The sequence below is a fragment of the Rhinatrema bivittatum genome, chromosome 2, assembly GCF_901001135.1.
Source record: "Rhinatrema bivittatum chromosome 2, aRhiBiv1.1, whole genome shotgun sequence".
Lineage (NCBI taxonomy): Eukaryota > Metazoa > Chordata > Amphibia > Gymnophiona > Rhinatrematidae > Rhinatrema > Rhinatrema bivittatum.
In genome coordinates, this window is record NC_042616.1 from 430,088,767 (window position 1) to 430,106,217 (window position 17,451).

At 43.1% G+C, this 17,451-nt stretch overlaps 1 protein-coding gene across 2 annotated transcripts in view; it reads left to right on the forward strand.

Moving 5' to 3' along the window:
• Positions 1 to 6,730, forward strand: part of LOC115084904 (pyrimidine-specific ribonucleoside hydrolase RihA-like) — a 139,432-nt gene extending 132,702 nt beyond the window's left edge. For both annotated transcript variants that reach the window (XM_029590310.1, XM_029590309.1), the window contains exon 6: positions 4,990 to 6,730. In XM_029590310.1, coding sequence (XP_029446170.1) covers positions 4,990 to 5,337 — 348 coding nt within the window. In that variant the 3' untranslated portion in view covers positions 5,338 to 6,730. The remainder of the gene's footprint in view (positions 1 to 4,989) is intronic.
• The last annotated feature ends 10,721 nt before the right edge of the window (positions 6,731 to 17,451 follow it).

The window sequence follows — 17,451 nt, forward strand, 5'->3', positions numbered from 1 at the left end:
AGGGTTGTTTTTTAAAAATCCGTAACTCTCCCTCAGATTGGAGCATGATTACTGAAAACCACTGTAGTTTCACACTTTTGTGCCAGTTCCAGAAGAGTTTAGAGTAAGAAAATGCTGTGGAGGGAAACATTTCATTTTTGTTTGAAATTTTGTATTTTATGCACTTTTAAACACTATAGTGTAAAACATTGATAAAACAGGCGAAGAGAGAATTTGAAATGAAGTTGGCCATAGAGGCAAAGACGTTGGCCATAGAGGCAAAAAATCATAATAAAAACTTTTTAAATAGGATAAAACATAAGCATTGTCAAGTTAAGTGTAAAACATTGATAAGACAGGCGAAGAGAGAATTTGAAATGAAGTTGGCCACAGAGGCAAAAACTCGTAATAAAAACGTTTTAAAATATATCCAAAGCAAGAAACCTGTGAGGGAGTCGGTTGGATCATTAGATGACCGAGGGGTTAAAGGGACTCTTAGGGAAGATACGGCCATTGCAGAAAGACTAAATGAATTCTTTGCTTCCATGTTTACTAATGAGGATGTTGGGGAGATACCAGTTCCGGAGATAGTTTTCAGAGGTGATGAGTCAGACGAACTGAACGAAATCACTGTCAACCTGGAAGATGTTGTAGGCCAGATTGACAAACTAAAGAGTAGCAAGTCACCTGGACCAGATGGTATGCATCCTAGGGTACTAAAGGAACTAAAAAATGAAATTTCTGATCTATTAGGTAAAATTTGTAACCTATCATTAAAATCATCCATTGTACCTGATGCCTGGAGGGTGGCCAAAGTAACCCCAATATTTAAAAAAGGCTCCAGGGGCGATCCGGGTAACTATAGACCAGTGAGCCTAACTTCAGTGCCGGGAAAAATAGTGGAAACTATCCTCAAGATCAAAATTGTAGAGCATATAGAAAGACTTGATTTAATGGAACACAGTCAACACAGATTTACCCAAGGGAAGTCTTGCCTTACAAACCTGCTTCATTTTTTTCAAGGGGTTAATAAACATGTGGATAAAGGTGAACCGGTAGATGTAGTGTATTTGGATTTTCAGAAGGCATTTGACAAAGTCCCTCATGAGAGGCTTTTACGAAACCTAAAAAGTCATGGGATAGGAGGCGATGTCCTTTCGTGGATTACAAACTGGTTAAAAGACAGGAAACAGAGAGTAGGATTAAATGGTCAATTATCTCAGTGGAAAAGGGTAAACAGTGGAGTGCCTCAGGGATCTGTACTTGGACCGGGGCTTTTCAATATATATATAAATGATCTGGAAAGGAATATGACGAGTGACGTTATCAAATTTGCGGATGATACAAAATTATTCAGAGTAGTTAAATCACAAGCAGACTGTGATACATTACAGGAGGACCTTGCAAGACTGGAAGATTGGGCATCCAAATGGCAGATGGAATTTAATGTGGACAAGTGCAAGGTGTTGCATATAGGGAAAAATAACCCTTGCTGTAGTTACACAATGTTAGGTTCCATATTAGGAGCTACCACCCAAGAAAGAGATCTAGGCGTCATAGTAGATAATACATTGAAATTGTCAGCTCAGTGTGCTGCAGCAGTCAAAAAAGCAAATAGAATGTTAGGAATTATTAGGAAGGGAATGGTTAATAAAATGGAAAATGTCATAATGCCTCTATATCGCTCCATGGTGAGACCACACCTTGAATACTGTGTACAATTCTGGTCGCCTTATCTCAAAAAAGATATAGTTGCGATGGAGAAGGTACCGAGAAGGGCAACCAAAATGATAAAGGGGATGGAACAGCTCCCCTATGAGGAAAGGCTGAAGAGGTTAGGGCTTTTCAGCTTGGAGAAGAGACGGCTGAGGGGGGATATAATAGAGGTCTTTAAGATCATGAGAGGTCTTGAACGAGTAGATGTGACTCGGTTATTTACACTTTTGAATAATAGAAGGACTAGGAGGCATTCCATGAAGTTAGCAAGTAGCACATTTAAGACTAATCGGAGAAAATTCTTTTTCACTCAACGCACAATAAAGCTCTGGAATTTGTTGCCAGAGGATGTGGTTAGTGCAGTTAGTGTAGCTGGGTTCAAAAAAGGTTTGGATAAGTTCTTGGAGGAGAAGTCCATTAACTGCTATTAATCAAGTTTACTTAGGGAATAGCCACTGCTATTAATTGCATCAGTAGCATGGGATCTTCTTGGTGTTTGGGTAATTGCCAGGTTCTTGTGGCCTGTTTTGGCCTCTGTTGGAAACAGGATGCTGGGCTTGATGGCCCCTTGGTCTGACCCAGCATGGCAATTTCTTATGTACTTATAGGTTATGTTTGGCTGCATGATTGTTCTGTCACTGAATTAACAGAATAAAGAGGAGGGCAATAGGTTGTATCATGGCTATTTGTTAAGGTATCCTGTAGGGATGTGCATTCGTTTGCAATGAAATAGGAAATTAAGATGGTATTTCCTATTTTGTTGCATTTCGGGGGGCTGATGAAATGATAGGAAAACCCACAAAATTTTGTTTGGTTTTCTTATCTTTTTTTTTTTTGGGGGGGGGGGGAGAAAGGGCATATTAAAAAGAAAAAACCCAAACCCACCCCAACACTTCAAATTTAATTAATTACACCCCCCCCCAAGACTTGCCTGACCCCCCCCCCCCAAGACTTGCTGAAAGACCCTGGTGGTCCAGCAGGGTCCCTGGAGCAATCTCTCCTTCTTGGGCTGTCAGCTGCCACTTTGTCATTACCATTGGTCGGCCCCTGTCACATGTAGGAGCAATGGATGGCCCGCACCATTTTTTAAGATGGTATCAGCCGTATATTGTTCCTACCATGTTATAGAAGCCGGCCAATGGCACCGATAGCCGTCATATGGTAAGGGCAAAGGGCCACTGGCGCCATTTTGATTACTGGCAGCCGACGGCCTGAGAGTGGGAGATCGCTCCCAGGACCCCCGCTGGACCACCAGGGACTTTTGGAAAGTTTGGGGGGGGGGGTTTGTAGTTAATTGAATTTGAAGGGTTGGGTGGGTTTGGGGAATTTTTTCGGGGAAGCCAAAAAAAATCATCCTGAACTGCGGGAAAACGAAATTTCCTGCGACGGGCCGATAACGAAGGCCGAACCAAAAGGTTCGGCCGAATCACATGTCTAGTATCCTGCTATAAATCATATTTTCTGTTACTAGACAAAACTATGCTACCCATGATCCCTCTTAAACTGGAGCGTTATTACTAGCGCCACATATTTAGAACTTAAGAACATAAGAAATTGCCATGCTGGGTCAGACCAAGGGTCCATCAAGCCCAGCATCCTGTTTCCAACAGAGGCCAAAACTAGGCCACAAGAACCTGGCAATTACCCAAACACTAAGAAGATCCCATGCTACTGATGCAATTAATAACATGGCTATTCCCTAAGTAAAATTGATTAATAGCCATTAATGGACTTCTCCTCCAAGAACTTATCCAAACCTTTTTTGAACCCAACTACACTAACTGCACTAACCACATCCTCTAGCAACAAATTCCAGAGCTTTATTGTGCATTGAGTGAAAAAGAATTTTCTTCGATTAGTCTTAAATGTGCTACTTGCTAACTTCGTGGAATGCCCCCTAGTCCTTCTATTATTCGAAAGTGTAAATAACCGAGTCACGTCTATTCGTTCAAGACCTCTCATGATCTTAAAGTCCTCTATCATATCCCCCCTCAGCCGTCTCTTCTCCATGCTCAACAGCCCTAACCTCTTCAGCCTTTCTTCATAGGGGAGCTGTTCCATCCCCTTTATCATTTTGGTTGCCCTTCTCTGTACCTTCTCCATCGCAACTATATCTTTTTTGAGATGCGGCGACCAGAATTGTACACAGTATTCAAGGTGCCGTCTCACCATGGAGCGATACAGAGGCATTATGACATTTTCCGTTCTATTAACCATTCCCTTCCTAATAATTCTTAATATTCTATTTGCTTTTTTGATTGCTGCAGCACACTGAGCCGACGATTTTAAAGTATTATCCACTATGATGCCTAGATCTTTTTCCTGGGTGGTAGCTCCTAATATGGAACCTAACATTGTGTAACTACAGCAAGGGTTATTTTTCCCTATATGCAACACCTTGCACTTGTCCACATTAAATTTCATCTGCCATTTGGATGCCCAATCTTCCAGTCTTGCAAGGTCCTCCTGTAATGTATCACAGTCTGCTTGTGATTTAACTACTCTGAATAATTTTGTATCATCCGCAAATTTGATAACCTCACTCGTCATATTCCTTTCCAGATCATTTATATATATATATTGAAAAGCACCGTTCCAATACAGATCCCTGAGGCACTCCACTGTTTACCCTTTTCCACTGAGAAAATTGACCATTTAATCCTACTCTCTGTTTCCTGTCTTCTAACCAGTTTGTAATCCATGAAAGGACATCGCCTCCTATCCCATGACTTTTTCGTTTTCGTAGAAGCCTCTCATGAGGGACTTTGTCAAACGCCTTCTGAAAATCCAAAAACACTACATCTACCGGTTCACCTTTATCCACGTTTATTAACCCCTTCAAAAAAATGAAGCAGATTTGTTAGGCAAGACTTCCCTTGAGTAAATCCATGTTGACTGTGTCCCATTAAATCATGTCTTTCTATATGCTCTACGATTTTGTTTTTGAGAATAGTTTCCACTATTTTTCCCGGCACTGAAATCAGGCTCACTAGTCTATAGTTACCCGGATCACCCCAGGATCCTTTTTTAAATATTGGGGTTACATTGGCCACCCTCCTGTCTTCAGGTACAAGAACTGAGATATTATGGATAAGCTTGAACAGTGAGCAAAGAAGTTTGGGAATAAAATGAAGAAAGAATGCCTTACTGTTGTTTAAACATTGTATTGCAAAATCTAACAAACTTCCTGTAAGCATGGAGATTACAAATACCTTCGCCTTGAAAGGATTAATGAAATCATATCCTAATTAATTTGTTTTGAATGATTCCTTTCTTTTTATTCCACGTCCACAGGAGTGGTATGATGAGTGGGTGAACTCGGGCACGGAGAAAGCTGACTTCATAAAGAGTATCTATGCTCACAGCTTGCAGTACTCCCGGTCCGAAAAGGAGGTGAAAGGGATGGTGTCTGGATCTGGATTTGTGTCCTGCGACTCCTACGCCATGGCGGCTGCCATAGATGAAAGCACGGTCACGTCGTTCATTGAATGTGCAGTGTCGGTAGAAACCTCCGGAAAGTACACCCGGGGGATGATGGTGATGGACATGATTGACTTTCTGAACAAGCAAAACAAAGCCTTTGTCTTGAACGGGTGTGACATGGAGAAATTTAAGATGCTCATGTTGGCGGCTCTGCAATAACATGCCACATTCATATTTTTCAAAGATGGTGGAGGGAATTTTGCTACCCTTTAGATCAATTTAACAGAAATGTATCTAATCTCTCTATTTTGTCATAGTTTGAGGAAAATGCTATGTATGTGTGCTGAAAGCAATAATTGCTCATTTCCATCAAAATATACTTGCTTGATGGAATGTCATTTTAGACAATGACACAACAAATAAAATCACATTCATTGTTCTTGAATTTCCTTTTCCCTGAAAATTGCTTTCTCCTAATATATTGTTGATGCCTCTGGGGTAGTTGAATGTCTTGTTATATTTCATTCTCCCTTCTTTTCTTGAGGGCAGTATTTTTCCAACCCTCCCCTGGAGGCAACTCCTAACCAGTCAGGCTTTCAGGATAGCCCCAATGAATATGCATGAAAAAGATTTGCATACACTGGGTCTCTGTTGAATGCATCTTCACTCTGGGTATCCTGAAAACCAGACTGCTTAGCTGCGATTCCAGGAGAGAGTTGGGAAACACTGCTCCAGGGCATACCAGGTTTGGTTCTTATGTCTCATTGTACAATAATTATTGTATAGCGGGAGACTAGTCCTGCTGAATATTTGGCTACCGTTACCCAGGTACCTTTACCCAGAAAATGTTGCCGCTTCCCGGCTTACTGAATATTAACCTGTGGGTCTCCAATGTATGCAAATTTATTTCATAAATAATAATTGTGGGTAGACAGAAAACCTGCTTAGCTCTGAGTTCACTAGAACAGGTTTCAGAAGCTGTTCTGGAGTTCCCACCCTATTGAATATTTTTGGTGTCATCTACAAAAATACAAACCTTCCCTACTAACTTCCTCCCCTCCCCCACCAATATTATGTTATGAAGATATTGAATAAAATTACACCCATGACTGATCTCTGAGGCACTCCACTGATAACTCCCTTTTCCTTGGAGTGAATTCCATTTGCCACTATTATTTAGCACTCAACCAGTTTCTAACCCAGTTTATCACCTTAGGACCCCTTCTCTGGGCTATTTGGCTAGTTTATGAGCCTTATGTATAGAACTATATCAGACCCTTACTGAAATCTAAGTGCACCATATCCAGTGTTCTGCCCTGATCAAATTATCTGTTAATCCAGTCAATGAAATTTGTTTGACATGATCTCTCTCTGATAAAGCCAAGTACAGTAACTGTGAGTGTGTAAGGTTGTGACTATATGGAAAACAGTAATAGCATTAATTCTAATAGAAACTGTTCACATTTTTTAAACAAGCAACTGTATAGCCTCAGCAGCCCATTAAACTATTAGCAATCTGATAACTTAACTGTAGCATGTACTATTGTTTGCTGCCTTGCATTTCTCAAGCAATGAATACTATGGCTGAATAAAACAATTTCTTTAGCATTGATATCTGGAGTGGCTGTAGTTTCTTTTTCCTTCCCTAAGCATCCTCTGTTACCATTACATATAATCTCTACAGCATTATTAGGTGTATGCAGTGCTGTGCAAATACACATTTTAGATTTTATTTATAACCATTATTCCAATAAAGATGACAACGCTGTGCAATAACTGATTGTAAACTCTATAGAGACGAGATTATTTGAGATAGAAAACAGGACAAATAGAATTAGGGACTTGCCTTGATCATGGCTTTTTCTTCTCCCATAAATAAAATACTGAGTATTGACATTAATTCCACCCACATGAATATATTAGGATCCAAAAACTGGTCTAACTGATCCGTCAATCCACTGAGATCATCCAATAGGGATTTTATCTCATTTTTAAAATTCCTCACTTCTCCACTAGTGAGTGGACTACTTACATAACCTATACAGCCATTACTCATGGGCACCTCCCTCAGTGGAAATGTGAATTCCGCCTAGTTCTTCCTAACTACCTTCTTCCGGGCTCCTAATTGACTTGGGAGAAGAAATTGCTTTACATCCCTTCTTAACTGATCTAATTCTGTCTTCATTCCCGCATGTAGTCCCGAAAAACTATGCTATCGCCTCTAGGACCCTTCCTCTTCTTCTTTTTGTGCCCTAGCTGCCTCAACATCTAAGTTGTCCCAATCCACATCCCCAGGGTCATCACCTCTTTCTTCATGCCCTACCTGGAATTCCCTCTGATCTGGCTGTCCCACCTGGTCCTTCTCTTCTGTGAGATTGTATGGTGTGTGTGTGTGTGTGGGGGGGGGGGGGTGCTGGCAGGAGGGGAGTAAGGGATATTACCTCCCATATTTTAGGGTGGGGGCACATTAGTGGATCAAATAGTGGCAGATGGTCTAAAGGATCCCATTTTCTTTCCTCCATTTCCCAGGGAGGGTCATTTTTTGGGGTTACTTTAGGTTCTGATATTTTCATGGGCAGCATTGTTTCCCTATCTCCTGTCCAGCCATCGGCATATTCCGCCTCTTCTTGAGAAAAACGGATTTTTCCCATTCACATACATATTTAATGTCTGACATAATCAGTTCTCATCCACATTGTATTTTGGCCAGAACACAGTTGGTGGTTTAATGCTCTGTCTGGGCCATTCAAAACAACAATACTTTATCATTTTCTTTTTGTCTTTATTCCTTGTACAAGATCTGTCCTCCCATGACCTTATCATCCTCCCTAAAGGACTATCTGGAGGAATATCTGAGGGGTTTTTCTCATTCCACCCCCCTTTCTTTTTATTCCTGGTCATTTTATTCCCCATTGTGGATTTTCTGGAATTCCTCTTTCCTTTTGCTTCATCCTTCTTCAGCTGTTCCCCTCGCATGTGACGGAACCGCAAATCAGGACTTCACTTTCACTTTGTGTCCATGACACGTCTCATTCACCACAAACTTCTTCCAGGTCCACAATCCCAACTAATAAGGTAATACTTTACTAGTCAATTTTTCCTACCTTGGTCCTTGCACGGAGTTGCCTGGTTGCAGCTGTGCCTACTTAATCTCTCTCCGAGACTGTTTCACTATGTTCACCATCTCGGGATCACTTGTCAGTCGAGACACCGATTCCCGGCGGTGAGTCAAGGATTATTGAAATCAACAGGACATGTCTTCCTTTCTTCAGTCACCAGTCCCCGGTGTTTGCAAGGACGTGGATCCCAGACGAGCCCCATCTGAAAGAAACAAACAAATCCTTCTTGGAAGGAAGGAGAGTGAGCACAAGTTTAGTGAAACAGTATAAGTTTTTATTCATGAACTTGCAAGCATGAGTGTCTTACAAAGTAGGCACACCCTCACAGAATTGTGCCTTTCAATTTATACATTTTCAGCCTATGCAAGCCCCCTCCCTGGCCTACCCCCTGTTTTCCTCCCCAATACATCCCTCTATGTTTTTACAAATTCCTTTGCTCAGGTGCTGCTCAGCTCCTGCCAAGCCTTAGCTTTCTTACTTCTTCCGTTTATGCCAAACCCCTGCTGAAGCTAGTACAAGCTGCAAGAAGGAGGAGACCTATGCCAAGCCTTCTCTCTTTGACTCCTTCTGTTTATACAAAGCCTCTGCTGAAGCTGGTCCAAGCGGTCCATCCTTGTTTTTTTCTCCCTGCATGCTTGGTACTGAGAAAGCAACATTCCATATTACTCACAAGGCCAAATGTCTAATTCAGGTCCAGCTCCAAAGAATGTGTCCAGCACATCTAAAGACTCTGGTCAAGACTGTTCCAACAACACTTTCAGAGAATCTGCTCCAGGATGTTATCAAAGCACATCCAGAGACTCTGATCTAGGCTGTTCTGGCAGCCAATTCCAAGAATCTGGTCCGAGCTGTCCCTGTAACACTTCCTAAGACTCTGAGCCAGCTGTTTCTGCAGCAATTTTCAAGAATCTGATCAGGCTGCTCCTACAACATGTCTAAAGATTCCGGTCCTTCTAGCCTGTTTGCCCTGCCTTGTCTTGTCTCTTGCCTGTGGTCCTTGTCTTGTATGGGCCTATCCTATCTACCTGTATTCTGTGTCCTGTCCTATCTAGACCCTCTAGTGACTTCCCTTGTCTGTGTGTTTCACAGTGGTTCTTCTGCTCCCTGTAGACCTACCAGTATCCTTCTTTTCCCTGTGGGTCTCCCTAGGGCCCCTCATGTATCCTCTCTATGTCTCCCAATGTCCTAGTTCACCTGTCTATCCTTTCTCACTGTTTTGGTCTTGCCCTTTCTTTGTTCTTTTCTTGTACTCTCTGACTTCTCGGTGAACTCCTTGTTCCTGTGAGGACCCTGTTTCTGACCCAGTGCACTACCCAGTGCTCCAGAAGACCTGCCAGCCACCAGCACTAGAGGGCCCAACTTGAAGGAAAGGTGGCTGGTCAGGCAGAAGATCTATCCTGGTCCTGACTGCTCCCGACCCCTGCAGAAGATTGCACATGTGATCCTCCTACTTCTGAAAGCTGCACCCCCTTGCTTGGGGGCATCCCCAAATCAGCCCATGCAGGCCATGACAAAAGGGCAAGCAATACTAGTAAAGGGCAGATTATGGGGGTCCCGTTACAGATATTCTCCATTCCTTTTCGGATCATTCCTAACATACTATTTGCTTTTTGACCACTGCCACACACTGGGCTGACTTGAGGATTTCAAAGAATTGTCCATAAGGAGTTCAAAGTCCTTCTGGGTGGTGACCAAGGTTGCTTCAACTGTTTAAAGGGCCCTTGGCAAACCTCCATGGATGGGCTCCCTTTTATTTTTTCCATATTGACCACAGCCCTACCTCACTTCCCTGACTCTAGCACGTTCCTACTTCCTGACTTTAATCTAACACTGGTAGCCTACTGCTGCTTCTTCCATTGCATCAGGCGATGGGAAGCAGCCACACATCCCTACACATCCTTGGACATTTTACTTCTAAATTATTAAGCATTGTGTTTTATACAGTGGCGTAGCCAGAAATGAATTTTTGGCTGGGCCCAAGGTTAACATGGGTGGGCACTAAACAAAGTCTGAGCCATGGAATTCATATTCTTATTGATAAATACTTTCACACACACACCTTACAATAGATTTCTAAATAATCTGCTACAGCTGTTATACTTTTAATATTTTAAACTCAATTACTTCAAGCAGCTACCAATGCTAAACCTAATATATAGTTATGGAAGCATTTCAATTATACTTAGAGATCTCAAGTGGCAGTATCCCATAACTTACAAAGAACCATATACTAGTCTACTATAAAGACAGATATCTCATCATGCATCACAGTATTCTGTTTTAAAACCCTCTGGAATGTTGTACCAAAATATTTATAGCACACTATCACCGAATATACTTATGTAAGACCCTCTATTCACGAGCAGGCAATTATATTATCAACTCGTTTTGTCATAGGGGTCTATATTACTTTAATTATCAATCCTCCGTCTATTTTGTTTTCTTAATTTTTTAGTTTTTTTTAAAAAGTTACCACAAAAATTATAGGGAAAATCCCAACTGAACAAGTCACATGGGTAATATTAGAACGGATAACTTATCCACGCTGAAAAGGTCCCAGATAACCGGACATGGCCATGTTTCGGACAGCAGTCCTGCTTCAGGGGAAAAGCGGGCTGGATTTCAGCCCGCTTTTGAGAAAAGGATCTGCACGGACAAAATCGCCGCAAGAAGATGGATTGTTGAATCGGTTTCCGCTTTTCCCCTGAAGCAGGACTGCTGTCCGAAACATGGCCATGTCGGGTTATCTGGGACCTTTTCAGCGTGGATAAGTTATCCGTTCTAATATTACCCATGTGACTTGTTCAGTTGGGATTTTCCCTATAATTTTGTGGTAACTTTTTAAAAAAAACTAAAAAATTAAGAAAACAAAATAGATGGAGGATTGATAATTAAAGTAATATAGACCCCTATGACAAACGAGTTGATAATATAATTGCCTGCTCGTGAATAGAGGGTCTTACATAAGTATATTTGGTGATAGTGTGCTATATTAATAAGAGAAGTTTGTTTACATTGGGGTGTACTGGAATATAGAAGTTGGTGTGTGTGGGTTATTTGTGTGATTGGTACCAAAATATTTACCATAATTGAGCAAATGCCTTATTAATCTGTATCAATAAAACAGATAAATATCTTTGAAGACTTCTTTTCCTTTCCTATGGCTCAACTATTTAGTTTTAGTCTTCCTCTGACGGTGACATTTGCTGAATCGAGTCCAGGGGCTCCTGACATTCATCCCCATTTCTTTACAAAAGGAAGAACAGAAAAAAGACTGTTCTGGATAAAGAGATGTCTTGAAGGTGGTCACACCCTTTGGCTGACAGCTGGGATGTATCCTTAGCAGTGTGGAGAGGATAACTGGGTAGACGGGAGAAAAAGGCTATCCAGCCCTGTCATTTACTAAGCTATCATCATGTAAACATGCACTCTGCATCCACAAATAAGATTGATACAAATGCCTACATCAATGTAAAATACCTCACCTCGGGCACACACCCAGAACCGACCTTCACAAAAGTACAGAAATACCGCACATTATAAATATGGAGATAGAAACTGGAATGGAAAACCAAAAAAAAAAAGCCACTCTGCATGCAGTACAAAACTGGAGAAATGGAAAGAGAAATATAGCACCTAACACAGTCCCAGGATCTGCAATAATACACAGAAACTAATCTGCAGAAAGTTACACCTGCATTATGGCACATATAACAACCTATCTATGAAAAGGCAACACTTCAAATATTAAATCAGGTCCTAAACACTAATACACCTCCTATTAGGAAAACAGAACAAGCCAAGCTACTATAGAGCCCCACACAGAAATAACTAAAACTATATTAATAAATGTTTCAAAACAGCTGATGAACAGAATAACATCCAACAAAACTCATAAAAATTAAACATTGTCCAAATATCAATAAAATATTTCAAAACAGCAGACACATCACATAATACTCAATAATTAAAATGGCAGTCAATCAAGAAAAATAAACTTAAAATGCCACTTTTACTTACCCTCTCCAGCAACTCTCCTACTCCTTTCCCTTGAAGGCACATAACAGGAGCAGCAGCGGCTGCTGAAGCTCTGTCCTCACGGTCCTCTTCTTTAGGGCCCACAAGTCACACACACAGGGCCGGCACCCTAGGCGAACCTTCAGTAATGCAACCCCTCCCCTGGCTTACGTATTGGCAGCAGCTCCAGCACAGCACTTCCTCCTTTGGTATTGGATTTGTCGCAGGCCGTCTTGTGCTGGTGGGAGTTTGCAACCCCCCCCCCCAAAAAAAAATTGTGGCGCCCTAGGCCACTGCCTAGTTTGCCTAATGGAAGCACCGGCCCTGCGCACACACACACACACACACACACACACACACCAATTAAACCCTACGATCAGTCTCTGTCTTCCACACACCCCAGTCACTTCCCTGCCCAGACTCTGTCTCTCACACACACCCCAGTCACCTCCCTGCCCAGACTCTCTCTCTCACACACAGCCCAGTCACTTCCCTGCCCAGAGTCTCTCTCACACACACCCCAGTCACCTCCCTGCCCAGACTGTCTCTCACACACCGCCCAGTCACTTCCCTGCCCAGACTCTGTCTCTCACACACACCCCAGTCACCTCCCTGCCCAGACTCTCTCTCACACACAGCCCAGTCACTTCCCTGCCCAGAGTCTCTCTCACACACACCCCAGTCACCTCCCTGCCCAGACTGTCTCTCACACACCCCCCAGTCACTTCCCTGCCCAGAGTCTCTCTCTCACACACACCCGTCACTTCCCTGCCCAGACTCTGTCTGTCTCTCACACACCCCCCAGTCACTTCCCTGCCCAGAGTCTCTCTCACACACACACCTGTCACTTCCCTGCCCAGACTCTGTCTGTCTCTCACACACACCCCAGTCACCTCCCTGCCCAGACTGTCTCTCACACACCCCAGTCACTTCCCTGCCCAGAGTCTGTCTTTCACACACACCCCAGTCACTTCCCTGCCCTGCACTTCCAGCCCGTGGCTTGAACACTACCACTCTTCCCAGCCCGATGCCCCCCTTCTTCCTGCCCCACCGGCCAATCCGAGGTTTCCTCCTCCCACTGGCAGGGAGAAGGCTTCCGATTGGCCCGCGGGGGCAGAAAGAAGGGAGGAGGTTTCCCATTGGCCCACGGGGGCAGGAAGAAGGGAGGAGGTTTACCATTGGCCCGCGGGGGCAGGAAGAAGGTAAAGGGAAGTATTACGGGGGCTGTGGGACACTGGGAGCCGCAACACATCAGCTGGTTTTATTAATTTTTTTTTCTCCCTTGGGTGTCTGCTGATGCTGCCTGCTTTTTATTGGCTGCAGAGTCTTGCAAAGAAATTTGGGTGGGCCTGAATGGAAAGTGGATGGGCCACTGCCCACCCAGGCCCACCCGTAGCTACGCCACTGGTTTTATATATATATATATATATCTATATATATCTATATATATATATATATATATATATATATATATAAATAAAAAAAATAAGGCAACGTATTGTGTATTATTATTAGTGCTTACAATATAATATACACAAAAAAACCCCAATAACAAAAATGTTTGGGGAGAAAAGCACTATTATTTCTCATATAATTAATCTCAAAAAACTCTGTGATTTAATTAAAATAATTATACTTTATTGAAAATGTACTTAATATCAATTTTACTATTTTTTGTAAAACATTCCAACAATAAAAATGTTTTTTATATATTAAATTGAACCTTAATAACAATATTCACAACCATACAATCTTAAACCCATCTAATATTTACCCTCAACTTTATTCTACCTCTAATCTGAATCTGTCCCTCGATTGTCCAAATAACACCAGAGAATAAATTTTTCAATATTGCTGTTGTTCTTCTTAAGTGAAAAACACCACTTCGTTTTCAAACCTATATGTTATATATCATTGTTATTACATTAGAATATTATTATAAATTGGAGACTAAGTCTTTAAACTTAGCCTCAAATAACTCTTTCTGGATGTTCAAATAGATTGTTCTCAAATCCTCTTAGCGGTGTGTCCCACTTATATATTTTTCTTGTATCCCAACAAGGGCCTTGTTTCACCAGCCAGGCTTCTTCAGGGGATTAATTCAAAAAGACCAGACATCAACATAGGGTTATCTCTCCCATCTCACACTTGTGTTATTATGTTACTTCAGTTCTGTATCCCTCTTATATCATCTGACGCAAACAGCCATATGAATCACCAAATATGAACCGTGGGCAATTATGCCCTTTAAACCATCACCTTTATAAGACAACTTTGTTCGTCAGCAACATCCAAGCATACTTAGACTTTAAAGTACCACCAAACGCCGTCTCCCACGGCTGTAATCTTCAACGCTGGATGAATAACATACAACTTGTCTTAGTCGAGGGGATCCTGATGGATTTCTAATCTTTTAAGATTTTATTTGAGTACCTCACCGTCCTTGCGGCTGCTTACGGTCTCTCCAACTAAGTTGGAGAGACAATTCCCACTAAGTTGGAGAGACCAACTCTTTAAGTTGTGATATGAAGGAGAACCTCTAGAGTGTGTGTAAAGTGGAGTGGCTACAGTTTATTACCTGATCTAGAAACCAGATAACATTCCATACGAATTCATTGGTTTAAGGGAGCAGAAACTTACACCATCGCTGAGGTAGGTAGATAGTTTTATTAGCAGCATATAATGGTTTCATATAGTAGATATAATTTGTTTTTAAGTTTCTAGTTTAACAGAGCAAAGCTCTGATGTTAAAAATATAATAAGAATTGCTGATTTTGTCCTAGAGCCAATTTACACTTAGCAAATGCAATTCTAATTAATTACCCTCAGGCGAAGTAGGCATTAAGCCAGTTTCTCACCCTCTGCTGTCGGGCCGCTCTCTCTGAAGAGTTTGGGATCCTGTTTCAGCTGGAGGGCAGCTCGCCAGCTCAACCTTCATGCAGTCTAGCAACAGGCAATGCCACAGTCTGAAGGCAGCAAAACCAAGAATGCTTACAGAACTTCTGCAAGCAAAGCAAACAGGAACAGGGTGATGAAGGCTCTACTTGCCTAGGGCTTAGGCAGGCATGAGATTAGCAAGAGCTCCGCAGATGCTTGAGTAGGGCTGGGTTAGGTTTTGAACCAGGTCTGGGGCAAGTCGGAGCTCCAGAATAGCAGCAAAGGAATAGGGGAAAAGTTCCACCATTCGCCCAGAAACTAAGTCCAGAAACCTTTCTGTCCTTAGGGCTTCATTCATATTCAGATTCATAAGGTCTAAACATTGATCTTGATTGGATGTTATCACCGTCTATAGATATGTGATTGGTGGTCTTCTGATATGAATTCATCTTATCTGGTACATATGTGCATGTTCACATGGGATAATGAGGTGTGAGTCAGGAGACCTCTGTGAACAATTCCCACTTCATGCTAGGATACACAGTGTGGCGGACCCTTTGGTCTGCCACTATATGGCCCTATGTCTCTGCACATTAGGAATTATAACAGCTTTGTATTGTGATCACAATCCTGACAACCTTTCCATCAAAGTTAGTTGTGATTGTTTGTCTTAGGATACTTAGTGGGATTATGAGGAGGAGCAGTGTGACATTTTGGTTACAGATTTGGAGGAGTGAGGATCACCTTGATGTTTTCCTTTAGAGTGGGGCCTAATACCTCATTGTTTGTTTCTTAGGAGGCTAACCCTGATGTGTACTCCCTGTCTGTGGGTTTTGCCTTCATGTCCTTACAGATTTTCCTTTAGTCTGGAGTGAATGTCTATTTTTTTTTAGTGAAGGCTCATTCCCTGAGCTGGAAGCCAGGACACTGTAACTGTGGTAAATCTGCCTACGGGAAAAGGCAGACCTCCATTGAAGGTGATTTTTGTTCCTGCCATGAGGCTTTGATTTTGTTAGTTAAAGTATCAGTTTTTGGAAGTGTGGGAGGTGTTTGTCCACCCCTCCTCACTCTGGGATGTTAGGGCTGCAGAAGCAAGATTTTTTCATCAGACCTTCCCCCTGAAAGATCACATCAAACTAGAAGCAAGGAGAACGGGAACAGAAATATCTGAAGAATCTCCATCAGGATCTGTACACTAAGGCACAAGGACATAGGCTGGGTTCAAGAGATGAAGTTATGGACTAAAGTAGGATTTTTTTGGTATCTAGGGGGATCTCATCACCCACAGGATTTCCCTGAACTTCTGGGACAATGTATTCACTTTGGGGCGGATTTTAAGAGCCCTGCTCGCCTAAATCCGCCCAAAACTGGGCGGATTTAGGCGAGCAGGGCCCTGTGCGCCGGTAAGCCTATTTTACATAGGCCTACCGGCGCGCGCAGAGCCCCGGGACTCGCGTAAGTCCCGGGGTTTTCGGAGGGGGCATGTCGGGGGGCATGTCGGGGGCGGGCCCGAACCGCGTGGCGTTTTCGGGGCGTGTCGGGAGCGTTCCGGGGCGGGCCCGGGGGCGTGGCTACGGCACGGGGCGGCCCGGGGGCGTGGCCGCGCCCTCCGGACCCACCCCCAGATCGCGTCCCGGCACGCTAGCGGCCCGCTGGCGCGCGGGGATTTACTTCTCCCTCCGGGAGGCGTAAATCCCCGGAGAAAGGTAAGGGGGGGGGGGTGTAGACAGGGCTGGGCGGGTGGGTTAGGTAGAGGAAGGGAGGGGAAGGTGAGGGGAGGGCGTTAGAGGATTCCCTCCGAGGCCACTCCGATTTCGGAGCGGCCTCAGAGGGAACGGAGATAGGCTGCGCGGCTCGGCGCGCGCCGGCTATACAGAATTCATAGCCTTGCGCGCGCCGATCCAGGATTTTAGTGGATACGCGCGGCTCCGCGCGTATCTACTAAAATCCAGCGTACTTTTGCTGGCGCCTGATGCGCCAGCAAAAGTACGCCTATTCGCGTTTTTTGAAAATCTACCCCTAAGGGAAGAAGTGGTAAGCTCCATCCCAGGGATTTGAGTGACAGGATACAGACCCAAGAAAAAGAGAAACATCTGTAAACAACACAACTGTAATATCACTTTTGGGTTGATTGGACATTGATTTAAATTTAAGAGAATCAGTAATTTTTATTTTTGAACACCTAGCAATTTGTCCTGCAATGTTTTGTCCCAGTATCTCACCCCTTGAGATCAGCAATTAACTACACATATGGGAGAAACACTCCATCACCTGGGCCACAAAGGACTGCCTTTACCCCCACAGAAAGTTGGGAATTGGG